The 18919-nt window shown below is 31.8% G+C and overlaps 3 protein-coding genes across 3 annotated transcripts; 2 read left to right on the forward strand and 1 right to left on the reverse strand.

Annotated features, from left to right (window-relative positions):
• Positions 1-3540: 3540 nt before the first annotated feature.
• Positions 3541-4895, reverse strand: LOC149059087 (uncharacterized). Its single transcript, XM_089222510.1, has 4 exons — positions 4659-4895; positions 4336-4470; positions 4084-4277; positions 3541-3697 (listed from the first exon to the last, which is right to left on the reverse strand). The coding sequence occupies exons 1-4, from the start codon at positions 4695-4697 to the stop codon at positions 3541-3543; spliced, it is 525 nt and encodes a 174-aa protein (XP_089078636.1). The 5' UTR covers positions 4698-4895.
• A 7624-nt stretch (positions 4896-12519) lies between these two features.
• LOC149059088 (uncharacterized) lies at positions 12520-15441 on the forward strand. Its single transcript, XM_089222514.1, has one exon. It carries the CDS (start codon positions 12520-12522, stop codon positions 15439-15441), a length of 2922 nt encoding a protein of 973 aa, XP_089078640.1.
• Positions 15442-15551: 110 nt separating this feature from the next.
• On the forward strand, positions 15552-17756 carry LOC149059089 (uncharacterized). The gene has a single exon (XM_089222522.1). It carries the CDS (start codon positions 15552-15554, stop codon positions 17754-17756), a length of 2205 nt encoding a protein of 734 aa, XP_089078648.1.
• The last annotated feature ends 1163 nt before the right edge of the window (positions 17757-18919 follow it).

Below are 18919 nucleotides of genomic sequence, written 5' to 3' on the forward strand. Positions count from 1 at the left end.
TAATGTTCGTCTGTTACTTTCAGCCCTTTCAATTGATTGACAATACGTCACAATTTTATCTAATGTAACGTCTTCCCTTAACAATCTTGTTCGAGTTTCTCTATCAAAAATACCCAAAACTATTTGTGTTCTTAACATTTTGTTTTCTGCTTCACCAAAGTTGCATCCTTTTATTAATTTCTTCAGATCAGTGTACCAGATATCAAATTGTTCACCTTCACCTTGCTTACGCTTGAAAAAGTTAGTGCTCAATAATTTCATTCGTCTTCGGAATACAATATGTTTCTAATGATTTTAATATGGTATCAACTGTTTCTTTTTCTTCTTTTTTAATTGTATTATATAGTTTTAGTCCATCATGACCCAATAAATTCAATAACCGAGCCACTTGCACATCGGTATCTTACTTATCAGTCTCCGTTGCTTTGAAATATATTAGTATTTCGTGTTTGAATACTTTAAAATTCTCAGATATATTACCTTCAAGGCATAAACCTCTCGGTCTGTTGAACTCCAACGACATTTCTTTGTAGATACCATATGTCTTTATCTTCAATTATCCACTCAATCCTCTATTTGGTTCATAATCGACTGCGCCATGTTATAGTTGTTCTGTCTCATATTATTATGACAACTATACTTAAGTGTATATTTTAAACACAAGAACACAAATCTGCTTTTTAAATCATTTTATATTTTACAATACAGTATAAACGTGCCATTAACACATTGTAATGAAAACATGGAATCTTATATAATATTACAAAACTGACTGACTACCAGTTCAAGATAAAAACTATTATCACTGAATATGCAGTGATGTCATAACAATAACCAACAGTTTTTTTTGTTTAAAAAACTCGGAAAATTGATTGTATTTAATTAAAAAATAAAATTACACTTCTTATCTAAATTATGTTGAATATTATATAAACATAAGATTAAATTTTAAATATATTTATGATGCATATTGTAAATCGTGTAAAATATTATAATTATTAAAAATAAATCAACTTACGATGTTCTATAATCGACAGAAAATATCCGATAATAATAATTAATAAGTGAATAATATATTTTATAATTATAAAATATTCATCAAATGTTATTTAAGAGATTTGTTGGAAATGTTCGCGATGAATTTTCAAGTTTTTCGGTAGAATATAAATTTTGAAACATAATTATCATTTGAACTTAATTTGAAATATAACTCTTAGTTATAAAATATCCATACTATAGATATTTTAAAAATATAATTACACTTCTTGCTATAAACGTGTAAAATTAAATAATTAATTCAAATTAAATCAACTTACGTTGTTCTATAATCGACAGAGAATATCCGATAATAATTAATAAATGTATAATATATTTTATAATTTTAAAATATTCATCAAATGTTATGATTAAAATGGAAAATCAAGTGATTTATTTGAAATAGAGATTTTAGTTATAATATTTTCAAACTTATATGTCTACTATCTGGCCATGCATAGAATTATAAATTACAAACACATAGTTTAAGGTTAATATTTAATTATAACAGATTATAACCAACAGTTTTTTTTGTTTTAAAAACTCGGAAAATTGATTGTATTTAATTAAAAAATAAAATTACACTTCTTATCTCAATTATGTTGAATATTATATAAACATAAGATTAAATTTTAAATATAGTTATGATGCATATTGTAAATCGTGTAAAATATAATAATTATTAAAAATAAATCAACATACGATGTTCTATAATCGACAGAAAATATCCGATAATAATTAATAAGTGAATAATATATTTTATAATTATAAAATATTCATCAAATGTTATAATTATAGTAGAAAATCAAGAGATTTGTTGAAAATGTTCGCGATGAATTTTCAAGTTTTTCGGTAGAATATAAATTTTGAAACATAATAATTAGGTAGAAAAATCATTTGAACTTAATTTGAAATATAACTCTTAGTTATAAAATATCCATACTTATATGACTACTACTAAATCGTGTAAAATTAACTAATTATTTAATATTAAATCCACTTACCATGACCTATTACAGACAGAGAATACCGGATAATAATTAATAAGTGTTTAATATATTTTATAATTAAACTTAATTTGAAATAAAATTCTTAGTTATAACATATTCACACTTATATATCTACTATCAGGGCACGAAAAGAATTAAACATTATAAATACGTAGTTTAAGGTTAAAATTTAATTATAATAGATTGTAACTAACGGCTGTATTTTGTTAGAATGCAGATATTTTAAAAAAAAAATCACACTACTTATTGAAATTATGTTGGATATTATAGAAACATAAGATTAAACTTTAAACATAATTTAGATTCAAAAAATATTATTATTATTAAAAAATTAAATTATCTTACTATTTGCTATAATAAACAGATATTAGCAGATAATAATTAATAAGTGTATAATATATTTATTAATTATAAGATTTTCATCAAATGTTATGATTAAAGTGGAAAGTCAAATGAATTATTTGAAATGTTTAGTAGTATATATTTGTATGTTCACAGCCAGCTTTTCCACGGTAACCTAACCTAACCTTTTTTTTTCAACGCGAAAATTCTCCCTTGGAGCACACTAATTTACCGCGTAACACAATACGGCGATTACACAAGATTGTTCACCTATTTGCCCCTTACACAAAAATATTTACCGTATCAACTATTGTTTCCCTTTTTTTAAAATTTTTTCAATCAAATATCGCAAATTTTTATAAAAATTTCAGGGAGATTGTTTTTATGTTATTAATCACGTTGGTTACACTGTTCTAGTTTTTAAAAATATATATATATTTAATTTCTACTCCTAACCTAACCTATAATCGTATCAAAATCAACCTTCGACATTCGTCCGTATAGTAAGAAGAACGCTACACTCGGTTTATTAATTAATAAACAAATTTCGATTATTGTGTTATTAGAATGTAAATTATCAAAGAAGATAATTACTTTAAACTTAGAACAATGGTTTACACTCATGTCTGAATCTAATTACATTTCAATTACTAATAATTTACACACCAGATGTAGACGAACAAAAATATCTGATAACTTTACATATTCAACTAATGTTAAGCAGAGTTCAATTACTTTACATATCAATGATGATTATATCACTTTATCACATATAGATTTATGTAGACTTAAACAGCTTCAACATTGTGTAGACCTCTACATTGCAGAAAAACAGAAACGTCTACCAAGTTACCAAGCTACATTTAACACAGCTTACGATCTAATAAAAAACGACGTCCGTGGTCTACCTATCAGTTGTCAGAGAAATGAATTCACAAACCAGTATTTACAAAACTATGATTTTAGTTATTACACTCATCTGCAAAACGATGACACATCATTCCTATATGAAATATTACAATACCATTTTAATACAATGTCAGACTTAATACTTCAGGATTTAATAGTATAAAATAAATAAATATTTATATAATATATTGTATTGTTTATTCAATAAAAAACTCATTTTTAAAAAAAAAAAAACATATAATAATTAGCCTATTATTTTACTTTTGATTGTACGACATCCTGGGTCTTGTAGCATCGTGTCAAATATTGACTGCATGGTCTGATTCAAGCTAACGTTCAATGTCTGGTCTTTTGACTTTTCGCTTGTATACAACTTAACACCAGCTTCACTAAACTTCCACCTGTCGCGGTCGTTATCGCAACGACCGCGGCGTCTCTATCGACGTCCGCGAGATCGCGACCGACAACCGGTCTGGCCGCCGCCTGCGGCACGGCCGCCGGCCCGGCCAGCGGCGGTGACGGCGGCGACAGCTTTAGCCGGACCGCCGTCAACGTCGTACGCAGTGACAATCGTAATATATATATATATATTGTATTCGGATAATAAACGTGTGTGTCTAAATAATACGTTGTAGTATTTATTTATTTAAGTTCCAAACCGTTCCTACACCTACACACCTATAATTATTTTTTTTTTTTAAATCATGAAATGAAGTGATAATAAAAATACCTATTGAAAAAGATTAACAATAGTTTAAAAAAAGTAAATTAGTGATAAATTATTTACCTATCCTTAACTGGAACATTTTCAATATTTGAACATTTATAATGTGTCACCCAGTAATCTGTTGGCTTCTCCTCAAATGTAGTTTTTATCGTAATTAAACCGTCACCTTGTCGAAAAGTTAACGAATTGAAAACTTCCTCATCATATTCTTCTGATCTTAAACGATCACCAACATTGTCTCTGTATGATGCATTCTAAAAAAAAAAAGGAAAAAGAATTTATGTGATCATCATAAACAATAATTTAACTAACCATTTTCATCTGCTTCTTTTTCATAGATTTTTTTTCAATCGTCTTCTCAACACCACGTTTTAAAGTGGTTTTTGTTTTAGATGTTGATTCTAATGGTTTAACTTTAGAGTCAACGGATCCACTGAAATGTTCATTCTATGAAACATAAAAAATAATATTTTTTTTTTTTAATTTAAAAATGTACAAGTGGTTTTATAAACGATATCTAAAAGAAATATATTTTATTTTTATGTATGTTTCTTAATAATTATAACCATAACGTTGAGTAGTGTTACGACTGACCTCCAATTTGTTATTTGGTTTTTAAAAAAAACTTTACTTACCTCTGATTCTGAAGAAATAATTGATGTTCTATAAGACATTTTTGAACTGCGTTGTAGACTGTGTTGAGGACTGAATTGAAATCTTGAAGACTGATGAACGTTAATGGTTTTACACTGGCTTTTTATACACAGATATTAGCCACTACCACAATAATTTTATATGTAAAATGCTAATGTTAATAGCAATGACTTGAAAAACCTTTCTACAAACTTGTTTTACATGAACACAACTGGCATTATATGAATTATAAAAGAAACAGGATCTAAAATAATCACCCGCCTTGAAAATCAAATTTTATATAGAAACGTTATTGACCTTAAAAGACTTTTCAACAAATATGTAATATAAGCAATAATAGTATAATATATATATATAATATTAATATTTATTAGAATCAAAAAATAATTAGTATGAACCGGATTTCAGATATAAAAACGTTAACGGTTAATAGCAATGACCTGAAAAACATTTCCAAAAAAAAAAATGATTATATATGAACATGAAATTATATGAACTGGTTAAAATATCAAATATAATTTACAATAAATTAGAATGTATATATTCAAATAGACTTCTCATGTAATAATGTAATAAGAATTTGCATAAAAGACTACAAACATGTTCTTACATGGACAAAAGAGAATGGTATTAAGTAATGTAATGTACAATCACCTCAGGATTATGAGAGGTACCTAATATTCAACGTTCAAAGAGAGGGTTAAACTCTAGTATAAAACACCGAATTTTTAAACATAAAATCATCAGTTCACCAGCAGCTCCAACAGACCAAGAAGCTATCAGAACAGCAACCATCCTCGACTCTCCAGCAAAACAGTTACCTACCATCAAAAAACACAAAAAACATCTTCATCAACAGTGAAGAGCAACTGCCAGCCAGACTCAGAAAACAGTCATCAGTCAGACTTCGAATACTTCAATACTAACTATGTAAGTACCTATTTTATTATTTTATTAAAACTTTTAATCTTTGCTCCTATATTTAAAAAAAAACTAGAAACAGAATAACAATGATTTAAACACATCATCATTATAATAATATAGTTTTTATGATAATATTATCTATGTTTATATGATAAAATGTTAACATGATATTTATAAGATAGTATCACTATCACTAGTCAGTAATTACATTTTATTACACATCAGCAATCTACTATTAACCGACATAACCTTAAAATATATACCGTCTCTATCACCATAGAACAGTTTTACTATCACCGCTTAATATTATCACCGAACGCGATATTTATTATTTTATAATATTAGATATCAATAATATAAAAAAATGTTACATTATCATAGTATAATATTCAATATTTACATAAAAATATTTCAATTTGAGCTAAGTTTTTATAATTGAAATAAGTAGTATAATATTCTTATTCTAATAAGTATTCAATAAGACTGTCTGCTATTAGATATAAAAAAATATGTCTATCTATAACGAATTGTATGTATTCATTTAACATTAGATAGGAGAAAAAATAAATTTAGTTTATAACATTGAACACAGTTATAGTAATATATGATATGTGTTCCTATATTTTAATCTTCATTTTTTAATTTTATAAAGTTCATTTAATTTAGATAAAAATTAAATTATTTACAATACAGTTGTTTAACATATTTGATAATTAGATTTTTTCCTTCTATGTTTCTATGATTTAACAGTTGGTTAATATATTTTATTACATTTTTCCATCTATCTTTATTAAATTTTATGTATTCATTTAATATTGTTCAAGGGAAAAATAAATACATTTATTATACAAAAATACACAGGTATAAGTAATATATGATGTGTGTACCTATATTTTTAAAACTTCATAGTATAATATTCAATACTTACATAAAAAATATCTCAATTTAGGTTAACTTTTAATAATTTAAATAGGCAGTATAATATTCTAATTCTAATAAGTATTCAATAAAACTGGCTGCTATAAGATATAAAAAATATATCTATCTATGACAAATTGTATGTATTCATTTAACATTAGATAGGAGAAAAAATAAATTTAGTATATAACATTGAACACAGTTATAGTAATATATGATATGTGTTCCTATATTTTAATCTTCATTTTTTATTTTTTATAAAGTTCATTTAATTTAGATAAAAATTAAATTATTTACAATACAGTTGTTTAACATATTTGATAATTAGATTTTTTCCGTCTATGTTTCTATAATTTAACATACTGTGTATTAACATTAATGAATTTGAAACAATATTACAGACAATGGATTCAAAAAACAAAGATGAACTTATGAATAAATATCAATATAATTTACAAACTATGGAATCATTAAGATTAGGGAATATTGAAGATAATAAAAATAATATATTAGAAACGAAAGAAATTAATAAAAAAATTAAAGAAATAAAACATAACATTTATTTAATCAGGATATGTTCATCATCAAATGAATTTGAAATCAATCAATTAAGAGATAAATTGTTTTCTTTAAAAGAAGAAAAAAGAGAAATATTTAATAAATATGGTAATAAATATATTGATTATGTTAGAAAAATGGAAATCTGTTATGGAGAAAGATATAGTATGGATATGATGATACATTGTCAAACATTTCATGACATTTTCTTTTCTAAGAAATTATGATTTTAATTTAATGTTCATAGCTATATTTTTTTTACTTGTAAAAATAAAAAAACAATTATTATTTAATTATGATGTGTGTTACTATTTTAATATTTTATTACTAGCAAATAGTTTGCAAAAATCTATATAATTTACAGAACATGACATCATACATTGAAAAAGAAATTAATGGAGTATTAAAACAACAGGCTGAAAATGAAAAATATGGTGAAAGAGAAGAGAAAAAATTTAAAAAATTAATCTACGATATTAATATTAAAATCAAAAAAGCAAACCTTAAGTCGACCAGAGAAAATTTATTAAAAAAAAAAAAAGAAATTAAAGCTAATTACGATGAATCAAATTATATAGGTTATCGATGTAAAAAAAGTATAAACTGCCATTTATCATACCTATATGATTTATTAAATAATAATTAAGTTCTTTAATTTCTTTTTTTTAAACTAGTTGCTTAGGTTTGCTAAATATTGTATGATTTATATTAATAAAGTGATTAAAATATTATTATTGTTTATTATATTTTTTTTTTTTCATTTAATTTATTTTCAGCTTAATTATGAAAAGAAAAATGGTGACAAAACGTCAGCGAATGACATATGCTGATGAAGGAATATTTGAAATTGAAAGATTTAAAAAATGTTCAAAAACTTTTATAGTTAAGAATAATTTAAAATTTTTAGACTATACACTTTTTTTAACTATACTTTAGACAAAATAATTCCAAAGTTAAAGGAATCATTTCTACAAACATCTATAAAATTTAATTTATATGTAGATAGTGTATATGAACGAATTATCACACAAGAAGTACAGGATATAGCATTTAAAACCTCTAATACACTTGCATGTAATTCCTCTGATTTTAATAAATTACTGAATGGGATGTTCAATAAATTATTAAGTGAAGAAGATGATTTTTTAGCAAAAGCTTCTGGCTGGTCACTTAAAACAATAGATGCATTACAATTGAGAATTAATATAGTAAATTCTCTCAGAGGAGGAACGTATCTAGATCTTCCTGAATATATCAAAGATAAAAGAGCAGTGATAAATGTAAAAAATAATGATGTTAAATGTTTTAAATATTCAATGCTATCAAAGTTTGATAATCGTTCAAATAAAACTTATTTTAATAAGAAATATTTTGAAATGTTAGAAAAAAAAACTGGCTTAGATTTTAAATGTATAGATTTTCCTACACCAATCAGTCAGATAAAAAAATTTGAACGTATAAATAATGTATCAATTAATATTTATAGTTTAAATGATAAAAAACATATTTTCCCTCTATATATTTGTAATACTGAAAGAAAAAAACATTTTGATCTACTTTTGTTTAATAATAATAACACATCACATTATTGTTATATAAAAAATTTTTCAAGATTTATTAGAAGTCAGAAAACTAAAAACTGTTCCAGATTAATTATCTGTAAAAGATGTTTTACTACTTTTAGTGAAAATCCATGTAAAAGCAAACTTTGGGGTAAGAAAGGGTTGAGTGAACACCAGCATAATTGTAGAAAGAACCAATTAGGGAGACCAATAATGTTTGAAAATGGGGATGATGATTTTATTTATTTTAAAAACTATAAAAATACACAGAGAATACCAATTGTTATTTATGCAGATTTTGAATGTATTTTAACTCCTAAAAAGAAGTCTAGTGAATTTAATAGACGCGAAAAATCTAAAACTTATGCTACACATTTACATGAAATTATGAGCTATGGGTTTTATGTCAAAGTTAACTATGATGTTATATCAAAAGAACTAGTAAAACAGTTCAAAATTCCGAGAAAGGTGGTAATTATAGAGGTGAAAATGCTGCAAAAATATTTATGGAAAATATGATTGTTATTGGAAATAATATTAATAAAATTTATCAAACAAATAAACCGATGAATAAATTAACTAAAGAAGAAGAGAGTAATTTTAAAAATACTAAGTTTTGTGGAAAATGTTCGAGACATTTTAAAAATAATAATTTAATTAAAGTTCGAGATCACTGTCATTTTACTGGTAAATATAGACAATGTCTTTGTCTTCAATGTAATTTTGAAATAACTAACCCCTCATTCGTACCAATTTTCTTCCATAATTTATCATACGATAGTCATTTCATAATTCGGGAACTTGGTTGTAATGATAAAGATATTCACGTTATTCCTAATTCGTCAGAAAAATATATATCCTTTAGTAAAGAAATCGCACATAGATTTAGTATTAAATTTGTCGATACATTCCGTTTCATGAGCGAATCATTAAGTAAACTTGCATTAAATTGATCTGAAGATAAGTTAAGGTTTAGAGAAACTCTTAAAAATTTTTCCATGAAATCATTAGATCTAGTCACTCAAAAAGGAATCTTCCCTTATGAATATGCCGATAGTTGGAGTAAATTAGATGATTCTTTTTTACCACCAAAGTCTGAATTTTATAACTCTTTGACAGACGAAAAAATAAGCGATAAAGATTATATGCATGCTAAAAATATATGGCGAACATTCGATATAAAGACTTTAGTTCAGTATAGCGATCTTTATTTAAAGACTGACGTTACCATACTGGCTGACGTGTTTGAAAATTTTAGAGACTTATGTTTATCTACTCTCAGATTAGATCCTGCTCATTACATGACTGCTCCTGGATTTGCTTTTGATTGTATGCTTAAGTACACAAAGGTAAAATTGGAAAGGTTAAAGGATTACAACATGCTCCTCTTTTTTGAAAACTCAATCCGAGGTGGCATTTGTCAATCAACTAAAAGATATGCTAAAGCAAATATACCAAATATTGAAGGACTGGACTATAATTCAAATGAATCAATTACATGGATTACATATCTTGACTGTGTAAATTTGTATGGTAAATCTATGTTAACAGAATTGCCTTTCAAAGATTTTGAGTTGGTTAATGATCTCAATATCGATGTCACTAAAATTTCTGATGATTCAGAAGTTGGGTATATATTAGAAGTCGATATCGAGTACCCTAAGTATTTACATAAAAGTCATAATGATTTCCCATTTTTACCTATTAATGAGTGTCCTCCTAATTCTAAAGCTAAGAAATTGCTTACTACATTATCATCAAAAAAAAAACTATATAGTACATTATAAAAACTTAAAACAGGCGATTTTAAACGGTATTAAAGTAACGAAAATTCATCAAGCTATTAGCTTTTCACAAAGCAAATGGGTGGCATCATACATTGAATTGTGTACAACTATGAGAGTTGAAGCTAAAAACGAGTTTGAAAAAAATTTTTGGAAGTTGTTAATCAATAGCGTTTTCTGTAAATGTATGGAAAATGTTCGCGCAAGAACTTCTATAAAACTTGTTTCATCAGCAAAAAAAGCTAGGAAATTAATGGTTAAAACTAATTTTAAAGACAGAACTATATACACTGAGAATCTTATGGCTATTCATCAGCGTAAGGAAATCATTAAATTTGACAAGGCAATTTATGTAGGATTCGCAATTTTAGATGTTCCAAAAACATTTATGTATGACATTCATTATAATGTAATGAAAAAAAAATATGGTGCTAAAATTAGTTCTTTGTATTCAGATACTGATTCGTTGGTATACGCTATCCAAACAACAAATTTTTTCGATGATTTAAAAAATAGTTTACTACCATATTTTGATACATCTAATTATCCTAAAGACCATTATTGTTTCAGTGAGACTCATAAAAATCAACCCGGATATTTTAAGGATGAAATGAAAGGAATAATTCTAAAAGAATTTGTCTCATTAAGACCGAAATTATATGCGTATAAAACTGTACATAGTATTGAGGAAAAAAAAGCAAAAGGTGTAAAAAAGTATATAATTAAAAATCACATGAAATTTGAAAATTACATGGATATATTAAATGCATTTATAAACCATGTAACTGTTGAGGATAAACAAACTCATAGAAAAATGAATTTTATTCAATCGAATAAACATATTGTCCATTCAAAAACTATGACTAAGCTTGTTCTTAGTGCTAACGATGATAAACGTTATATAATGGATGTCGACGCCATATAACACTATATAGCCACCGACCGGCTCACCACACACACACACCCACATCACATATCTGTTACCTGTTTGTACCTATATATTTATATTTTGTATTATTGTTTTTATTTCTGTTTTAATTGTCCGTATCAACTGTGAATTATTATATAATATGTAGATTACGTGCGATCGCCCGCCGCTGTTAAGCGAATATACTTAGCACGGCCGCCCAACCAAACCAGTCTAGTTTTCGGAGTATCACGAGAAATACTCGCAAAGAATTACGTGCGCAAATCGCCGTCTTTTTATTTTATATAGTTTTTTTATCGGCACGACTTACCAAGTATTATTTTATGTCTTGTGAGCGCGAATCGCCACATTAATTTATTTAGTATTATTATAATTCGTAATTCGTGTGAGCGCGAATCGCCACTTTAATTTATTTAATATTATTATATTGTACGGGCGCTAATCGCCACAGATTATTATTTTTACTATTGTTCCGGCATAGTGTGTATGTCGTGAATTATTATTATTATTGTTATATTTTTCTATTTTGTATGTGTGAGTGTGAACTTTTCCGTATAGCTAGGACCAGCTGGCCAGACTGCGCTCCACAAATTGTGAGTTTTTACTATTATTGTTATTTATTTACACTATTATAATATTATTATTTTTACCGGCCAGAGGGACCGTAATTTATATATTTATATTTATTGTCTATACAAGCTCACATAGCAGCGTATATTGTATCTTGTTGGGCCAGGAGGGCTACGTATTATATATTTATATTTGTCAATTATACAAGCTCACATAGCAGCATAATATTATATTTTTACCTGTTGGGCCAAAAGGGCCGTAGTATCATTATTACTGTTTATTATATATTTATCAGCATTTAAATTGAGTTACCATTTTTACTTAGAGTTACCTATCTCCTTTATCAGTTAAGAACACACACACACAAATATACACATCTACACACACCACCACACACTAGCACTCTCTGGTCTTGCTCGGCGACCCCGTCCACTTCCCTTGAGTCGCTATATACACGTATACACATTTACACAGGTCGGTCGGTGTGTGCGTGCGCTACGAAGTAGTTGGGTAACCGGGCGCGCGTATTATTATCTTACGCTCCCGGCCCGTTCATTTTGGTGACCTCGACGTGATATTGTATTAGTTCACATTGATTATGGGTTTAGACGAGAGCGATCAAAGGATCTTAACTGACCTAAAGAGGAAAAGAGGTGTCATAAAGGCTTCGTTAACACGAGCTCGAAATTTTATGAATACATTTAATCCGAGAGAACAAGCTATTACGTTAGTGGAGTTCAGGCAGGAAGAACTGCCGCAGATCAGCAGGAAGTTCGATGAGATACAATGTCAAATCGAACTTCTTGATGTTGACAATTTTGAGGATAATGAGCAGGCTAGAGAAGCCTTTGAAAATGATTATTATGCGGTTCGCTCGGAGATGCAAGAGTTGATTAACCAGGAGAAGTCGCATAACTCGTCGATGAGTAATAATTCATTAATTGCTAGTGCTTCGCATTCTCAACAAGCGCGGCTTCCTCCTATTGAAATACCGAAATTTGACGGTAATATACAGGAGTGGAATTCCTTCTTTGACCTTTATAAGGCAATGGTTCACAATAATGAGCATTATTCGTTAGCTCAGAAATTCTCCTACCTTAGATTGGCACTAGGTGGTCCAGCATCGGATATTATCAAAGGGATACCGATCACAGAACTCAACTATGAAGTAGCTATGAGAAAATTACAACAGAGATACGAAAACAAAAGCTTGGTTATTCAGTCGCATATTCGTGCCATTCTTGACGCACCCCGAGTAGAGGTATCTTCGGCGAACGAACTGCAGAAGCTGCATTCATGTGTCTCAACTCATATCGCCGCACTTGAGTCGTTGTGCCAACCGATTGAGCACTGGGACGCATGGCTCGTAACAATTATTTTGAGGAAATTAGACCAGACCACAAGTCATGAATGGCAGTTGCGTCGAACTAACACAGATTTACCAACATATATCGAGCTGGAAGAATTCATTGCAAGTCGTTGTATTGCATTTGAGAGCTCCGAAACACTAGATGCTAATGAAAAGGGTGAAAGGGCAAGATATCCGACGAATAGCGCAATTACGAAGAAGACGTCTAATCATACAGCTACAAGAAAAGGACTCATAGCCTCAATCCCCAATAATATAAAATGCAGCTGCTGCTCTGAACCACATAAACTATACGCATGTGGTAAGTTTAAAGATCTATCAATAGGAGATCGTGTCACAGTGGTTCGAGACTCAAGATTATGCTTCAACTGTTTTTCTCCAACTCACATGGCAACTGTATGCAAATCTCTTTATGGTTGTCGTATATGCAGACGAAGGCACAACACACTGTTGCACTTTGACAAGGATCCAGAGCCTCAACAACCCACTGAAAGGGAACGGGCTACAACAGAGACGTCAAACGTGTCGGCAGCTGCATCCGCTTTTAATGGACTAGAGCAAAACTACACGTTTCTAGCAACTGCAGTTGTCCTTGTTACTGATAGGCGAGGCAATCAGCGTAAGTGTAGAGCTCTACTTGATAGCGGCTCACAGGTGAATTTTATATCAGGGAACCTCGCCAAGTCACTGCAACTAGAATGTAAAAAGTCTAACCTACCAGTCGGTGGTATTGGGGCGAGCCAAGTGAGAGCTGTATCCTATGTTGAAGTCTTAGTTCAATCAAGACTAAGTGATTATTGTGTTAAGTTGGTATGTTACGTGTTGCCAACAATTGTGAATAATTTACCATCATGTGAAACGCCAAAAGAGGGTTGGCAAATTCCAGATGATTTGATGTCACAACTAGCAGACCCTTTCTTTCAAAATCCAGGGACAGTTGATTTATTAATAGGTGGTGGAGTATTTTTTGATGTGTTCTCAACTACTGTACCTCGGATACCATTAAACGTCAAAAATGTAGTTTTGAACTCCAGCAATCTTGGGTGGATAGTGACCGGTGAAATAGGAGTAGTGACCTTAGTTGGAATTCATTCAGTCGGCGAATCTTTAGAGGAAGATTGGAAAGCGATTATGGTCGGTGAGACTTCCAGTTTCGGACGGCTATCGAAGGCAAATCAAAGATGTTTGGAAGAGGCAGAAACGGTTGAACATTTTAATCAAACTACATACAGAGATGAGGAGGGACGGTTCATAGTACGTCTGCCAAGGAAAGACACAGTGAATGAGTTGGGTTCTACGTTGGCTATGGCGACATCCCGATTCCTCAGTGTGGAACGCAGATTCCAGCACGATGAGAAGTTTAGAACTGAATACACAAGGTTCATCAATGAATATATTGAAATGGGACATATGGTAGAAGTCGTCGATGAACTAGTGCTACCAAAACCATCTTTTTACCTACCACATCATGCGGTCCTTAAAGGCTCAAGTCTGACAACCAAGCTCCGAGTTGTGTTTGATGCGTCAGCCACAAGCTCGTCAGGGCTATCGCTCAACAAGGTATTGAAATGCGGTCCTACCGTGCAAGAGGACGTATTCGGAATACTTACCCGTTTTAGAAAACACCAATACGTCGTAACATCCGACGTCGAAAAAATGTTCCGTCAAGTACGCGTCTCAGAGGATGATTGGAACCTGCAACGGATTTTGTGGAGACAAAATCCGGAAGAGCAGTTGCGTACTTATCAATTGACGACTGTGACCTATGGAACGACACCAGCGTCATTTCTGGCTACACAATGCCTAGTTGCTTTGGCAGAAGAAGTGAAGGAACAATACCCCGAAGCGTCAAGGTCTATTCTTCGTGACTTTTATATGGACGATTTAATGACAGGCGCGGACAGTGTGGAGGACTGTTGTAGAATTCAGAAAGAGGTAAACTCTATCCTTGATTCTGCAAAAATGCCACTGAGAAAGTGGTGTTCAAACTCACGAGATATAATTGAACAAATGGGTAAACGGGAAGGTGATACGTTGTTTACACTTGAGATAGGAGATGGAGAAATAGTGAAATCGTTAGGACTGGAATGGAAGCCACTGTTAATCAATTCTTTTTTACTATATCTCCTATTTTACAACCGAAATGTTTAACTAAGCGAGTGATATTATCAGATCTCAATAAGATTTTTGACCCTCTTGGGTTTTTGACACCCGTGCTGATAAAAGGAAAAATTTTTCTGCAACAAATGTGGGCAGAGAAAATGGATTGGGATAAACCGTTGCCAATAGCCATGCAAACAAAATGGAGCGCCTTTTACCAAAGTTTAGGGCAGTTGAAGGTACTAGAAATTCCAAGGAAAGCGATTCCAAGTCTGTCGAAGGACATCGAAGTCCATGGGTTCTGCGACGCTTCGGAAGAAGCGTACGGCGCGTGCATTTATGTACGTTCTATAGATGGCAACGGAATATGGAGTTCGAGACTCTTATGTTCGAAAACCCGTGTAGCACCTTTGAAGGGAACTACCATTCCACGCTTAGAGCTGAATGGGGCGCTATTACTTGCCGAATTAGTCAACAAAGTGTCAGAGTCATGGGGCTTCCAGTTGGGAAGTTGCCAATTATGGACTGATTCGATCGTAGTCTTGAGTTGGATAAACAGTCAGCAAACCAGATTAAAATCTTACGTTCTAAATCGAATATCTCAAATTTTGGAATTAACTGATGCGAGCCAGTGGCACCACGTACGTACAGCCGAGAACCCTGCTGATGTTATTTCCCGTGGCATAAGTGCCAAGGAGCTGTTGGGAGCAGATCTCTGGTGGCATGGACCAAGATGGATGTCAGATCAAAAAGGCCAATGGAATACTTCAGAAGTACAGTTAATCAAAGATGAAGAGATCCCGGAACAACGAACAGTAAAACTTGCATTAGTGATTTCTCTACCATTAACTAAGCTCTTCGACGCGTTCTCGAATTGGCACAAACTAGTACGCTCAGTAGCATGGCTCTTACGATTCAAAAGGTATATGAAGCTAAAAAGAACTATTGAATATCCAAAGCATTTATTAGTTCCCGAGTTACAAGGCGCTAAGGTCGCTGTGATCAAATGGGTTCAGAGAGAGTCGTTTCACGAGGAGATAAAATCATTAGAAGCTAATAAGGAACTACCTCGAAGAAGCAAAATCAAGAATTTGCAGCCATTCATAAAGGACGGGATAATCCATGTCGGAGGGCGCCTAGAGTATTCCAACATATCTGAACAGCAAAAGCATCCATTAGTACTACCAGCAAGCCACAAAATAACGCGCTTAATATTTGAAGATCGGCACCGAGAATTACTGCACTGTGGACCACAGGCCTTGTTGGCCGAAATAAGAAGAATGTATTGGCCACTGAGAGGACGAATAATGGCACGTTCAGTAACATCACGTTGTGTTCAGTGTATAAGGGCAAGACCTAAGTTTTTGTTACCACTCATGGCCCCATTACCAAAGGATCGAGTACAATGCTCTCGGCCTTTTGCTATCGCTGGGGTAGATTTTGCTGGTCCGATTGTTATCAGAAGCGGAATCCGTCGAGTAACCGGCATCAAAGCCTGGATTGCTGTTTTTGTGTGTTTTTCGACTAGGGCAATTCACTTAGAGGCTGTGGAAGACCTAACAAGTGCTGCATTCGTAGCTTGCTTACGTCGATTTATGTCAAGGCGTGGAAAATGTAAGAGAATTTATAGCGATAATGGTACTAATTTCGTTGGGGCGCAAAAGGAGCTCACTGCATACATGGACAAAATTGATAAGCGAATGGAAGGAGAAGGAATCGAATGGAGATTCAACCCCCCATCAGCCCCTCATTTTGGAGGGCTTTGGGAGAATGCTGTGAAAAGCACAAAATTTCATCTCACAAGGATAATGAAGGACACACGGCTCACTTTGGGAGAACTCAGCACGTTATTATGCCAGATAGAGGCCTGTGTAAACTCAAGACCAATGACACCTCTGAGTAGCGATCCGGCTGATTTAGAGGCGCTAACACCAGCGCACTTTTTAATTGGTGGGCCCATGTTCCTACCAACTGAGAATGATCTCACAGAAGCCGAGCCAAATGGTATACGGCGTTGGAAAAAGGTACAATATCTGATGCAAATATTCTGGAAACGATGGGAGAGTGAGTACCTGCCACAGTGTCAAGTGCGCGGTAAGTGGTTATGCAGTACAAGACCAATGCAGATAAATGACGTAGTGATAATAAGAGGAGAAAGCAATCATCCAACCAAGTGGAATTTAGGAAGAGTCATCCAGCTTCATCCGGGTAAGGATGGAGTTATTCGAGTGGTAACTCTTCGCACGGCCAGCGGAGTGGAAATGCGTCGACCAACAGTGAAACTATGTTGCCTTCCAGTGCATGATGAGGACTCAAGTGTTGAAAAATCAGATTTTCAACGGGGGGAGGATGTCGACGCCATATAACACTATATAGCCACCGACCGGCTCACCACACACACACACCCACATCACATATCTGTTACCTGTTTGTACCTATATATTTATATTTTGTATTATTGTTTTTATTTCTGTTTTAATTGTCCGTATCAACTGTGAATTATTATATAATATGTAGATTACGTGCGATCGCCCGCCGCTGTTAAGCGAATATACTTAGCACGGCCGCCCAACCAAACCAGTCTAGTTTTCGGAGTATCACGAGAAATACTCGCAAAGAATTACGTGCGCAAATCGCCGTCTTTTTATTTTATATAGTTTTTTTATCGGCACGACTTACCAAGTATTATTTTATGTCTTGTGAGCGCGAATCGCCACATTAATTTATTTAGTATTATTATAATTCGTAATTCGTGTGAGCGCGAATCGCCACTTTAATTTATTTAATATTATTATATTGTACGGGCGCTAATCGCCACAGATTATTATTTTTACTATTGTTCCGGCATAGTGTGTATGTCGTGAATTATTATTATTATTGTTATATTTTTCTATTTTGTATGTGTGAGTGTGAACTTTTCCGTATAGCTAGGACCAGCTGGCCAGACTGCGCTCCACAAATTGTGAGTTTTTACTATTATTGTTATTTATTTACACTATTATAATATTATTATTTTTACCGGCCAGAGGGACCGTAATTTATATATTTATATTTATTGTCTATACAAGCTCACATAGCAGCGTATATTGTATCTTGTTGGGCCAGGAGGGCTACGTATTATATATTTATATTTGTCAATTATACAAGCTCACATAGCAGCATAATATTATATTTTTACCTGTTGGGCCAAAAGGGCCGTAGTATCATTATTACTGTTTATTATATATTTATCAGCATTTAAATTGAGTTACCATTTTTACTTAGAGTTACCTATCTCCTTTATCAGTTAAGAACACACACACACAAATATACACATCTACACACACCACCACACACTAGCACTCTCTGGTCTTGCTCGGCGACCCCGTCCACTTCCCTTGAGTCGCTATATACACGTATACACATTTACACAGGTCGGTCGGTGTGTGCGTGCGCTACGAAGTAGTTGGGTAACCGGGCGCGCGTATTATTATCTTACGCTCCCGGCCCGTTCAATGGATGATGGGATTAATACATTGGCTTATGGCCA

Source organism: Diuraphis noxia, unplaced genomic scaffold (genome assembly GCF_037042655.1).
Source record: "Diuraphis noxia isolate RWA-SAM2 unplaced genomic scaffold, SU_Dnox_SAM2 contig0001, whole genome shotgun sequence".
Lineage (NCBI taxonomy): Eukaryota > Metazoa > Arthropoda > Insecta > Hemiptera > Aphididae > Diuraphis > Diuraphis noxia.

Bases quoted from the DNA above. Each gene is read 5' to 3' on its own strand.
- LOC149059087 (XM_089222510.1), bottom strand. From the start codon at position 4,697: ATGTCTTATAGAACATCAATTATTTCTTCAGAATCAGAG. The intron at 4,278-4,335 runs GTTAGTTAAATT...TTTTTTTTTTAG, and splicing joins AAAAGAAGCAGATGAAAATG to AATGCATCATACAGAGACAA. The intron at 3,698-4,083 runs GTAAATAATTTA...CGACCGCGACAG, and splicing joins AATGTTCCAGTTAAGGATAG to GTGGAAGTTTAGTGAAGCTG.
- LOC149059088 (XM_089222514.1), top strand. From the start codon at position 12,520: ATGGGTTTAGACGAGAGCGATCAAAGGATCTTAACTGACCTAAAGAGG.
- LOC149059089 (XM_089222522.1), top strand. From the start codon at position 15,552: ATGGATTGGGATAAACCGTTGCCAATAGCCATGCAAACAAAATGGAGC.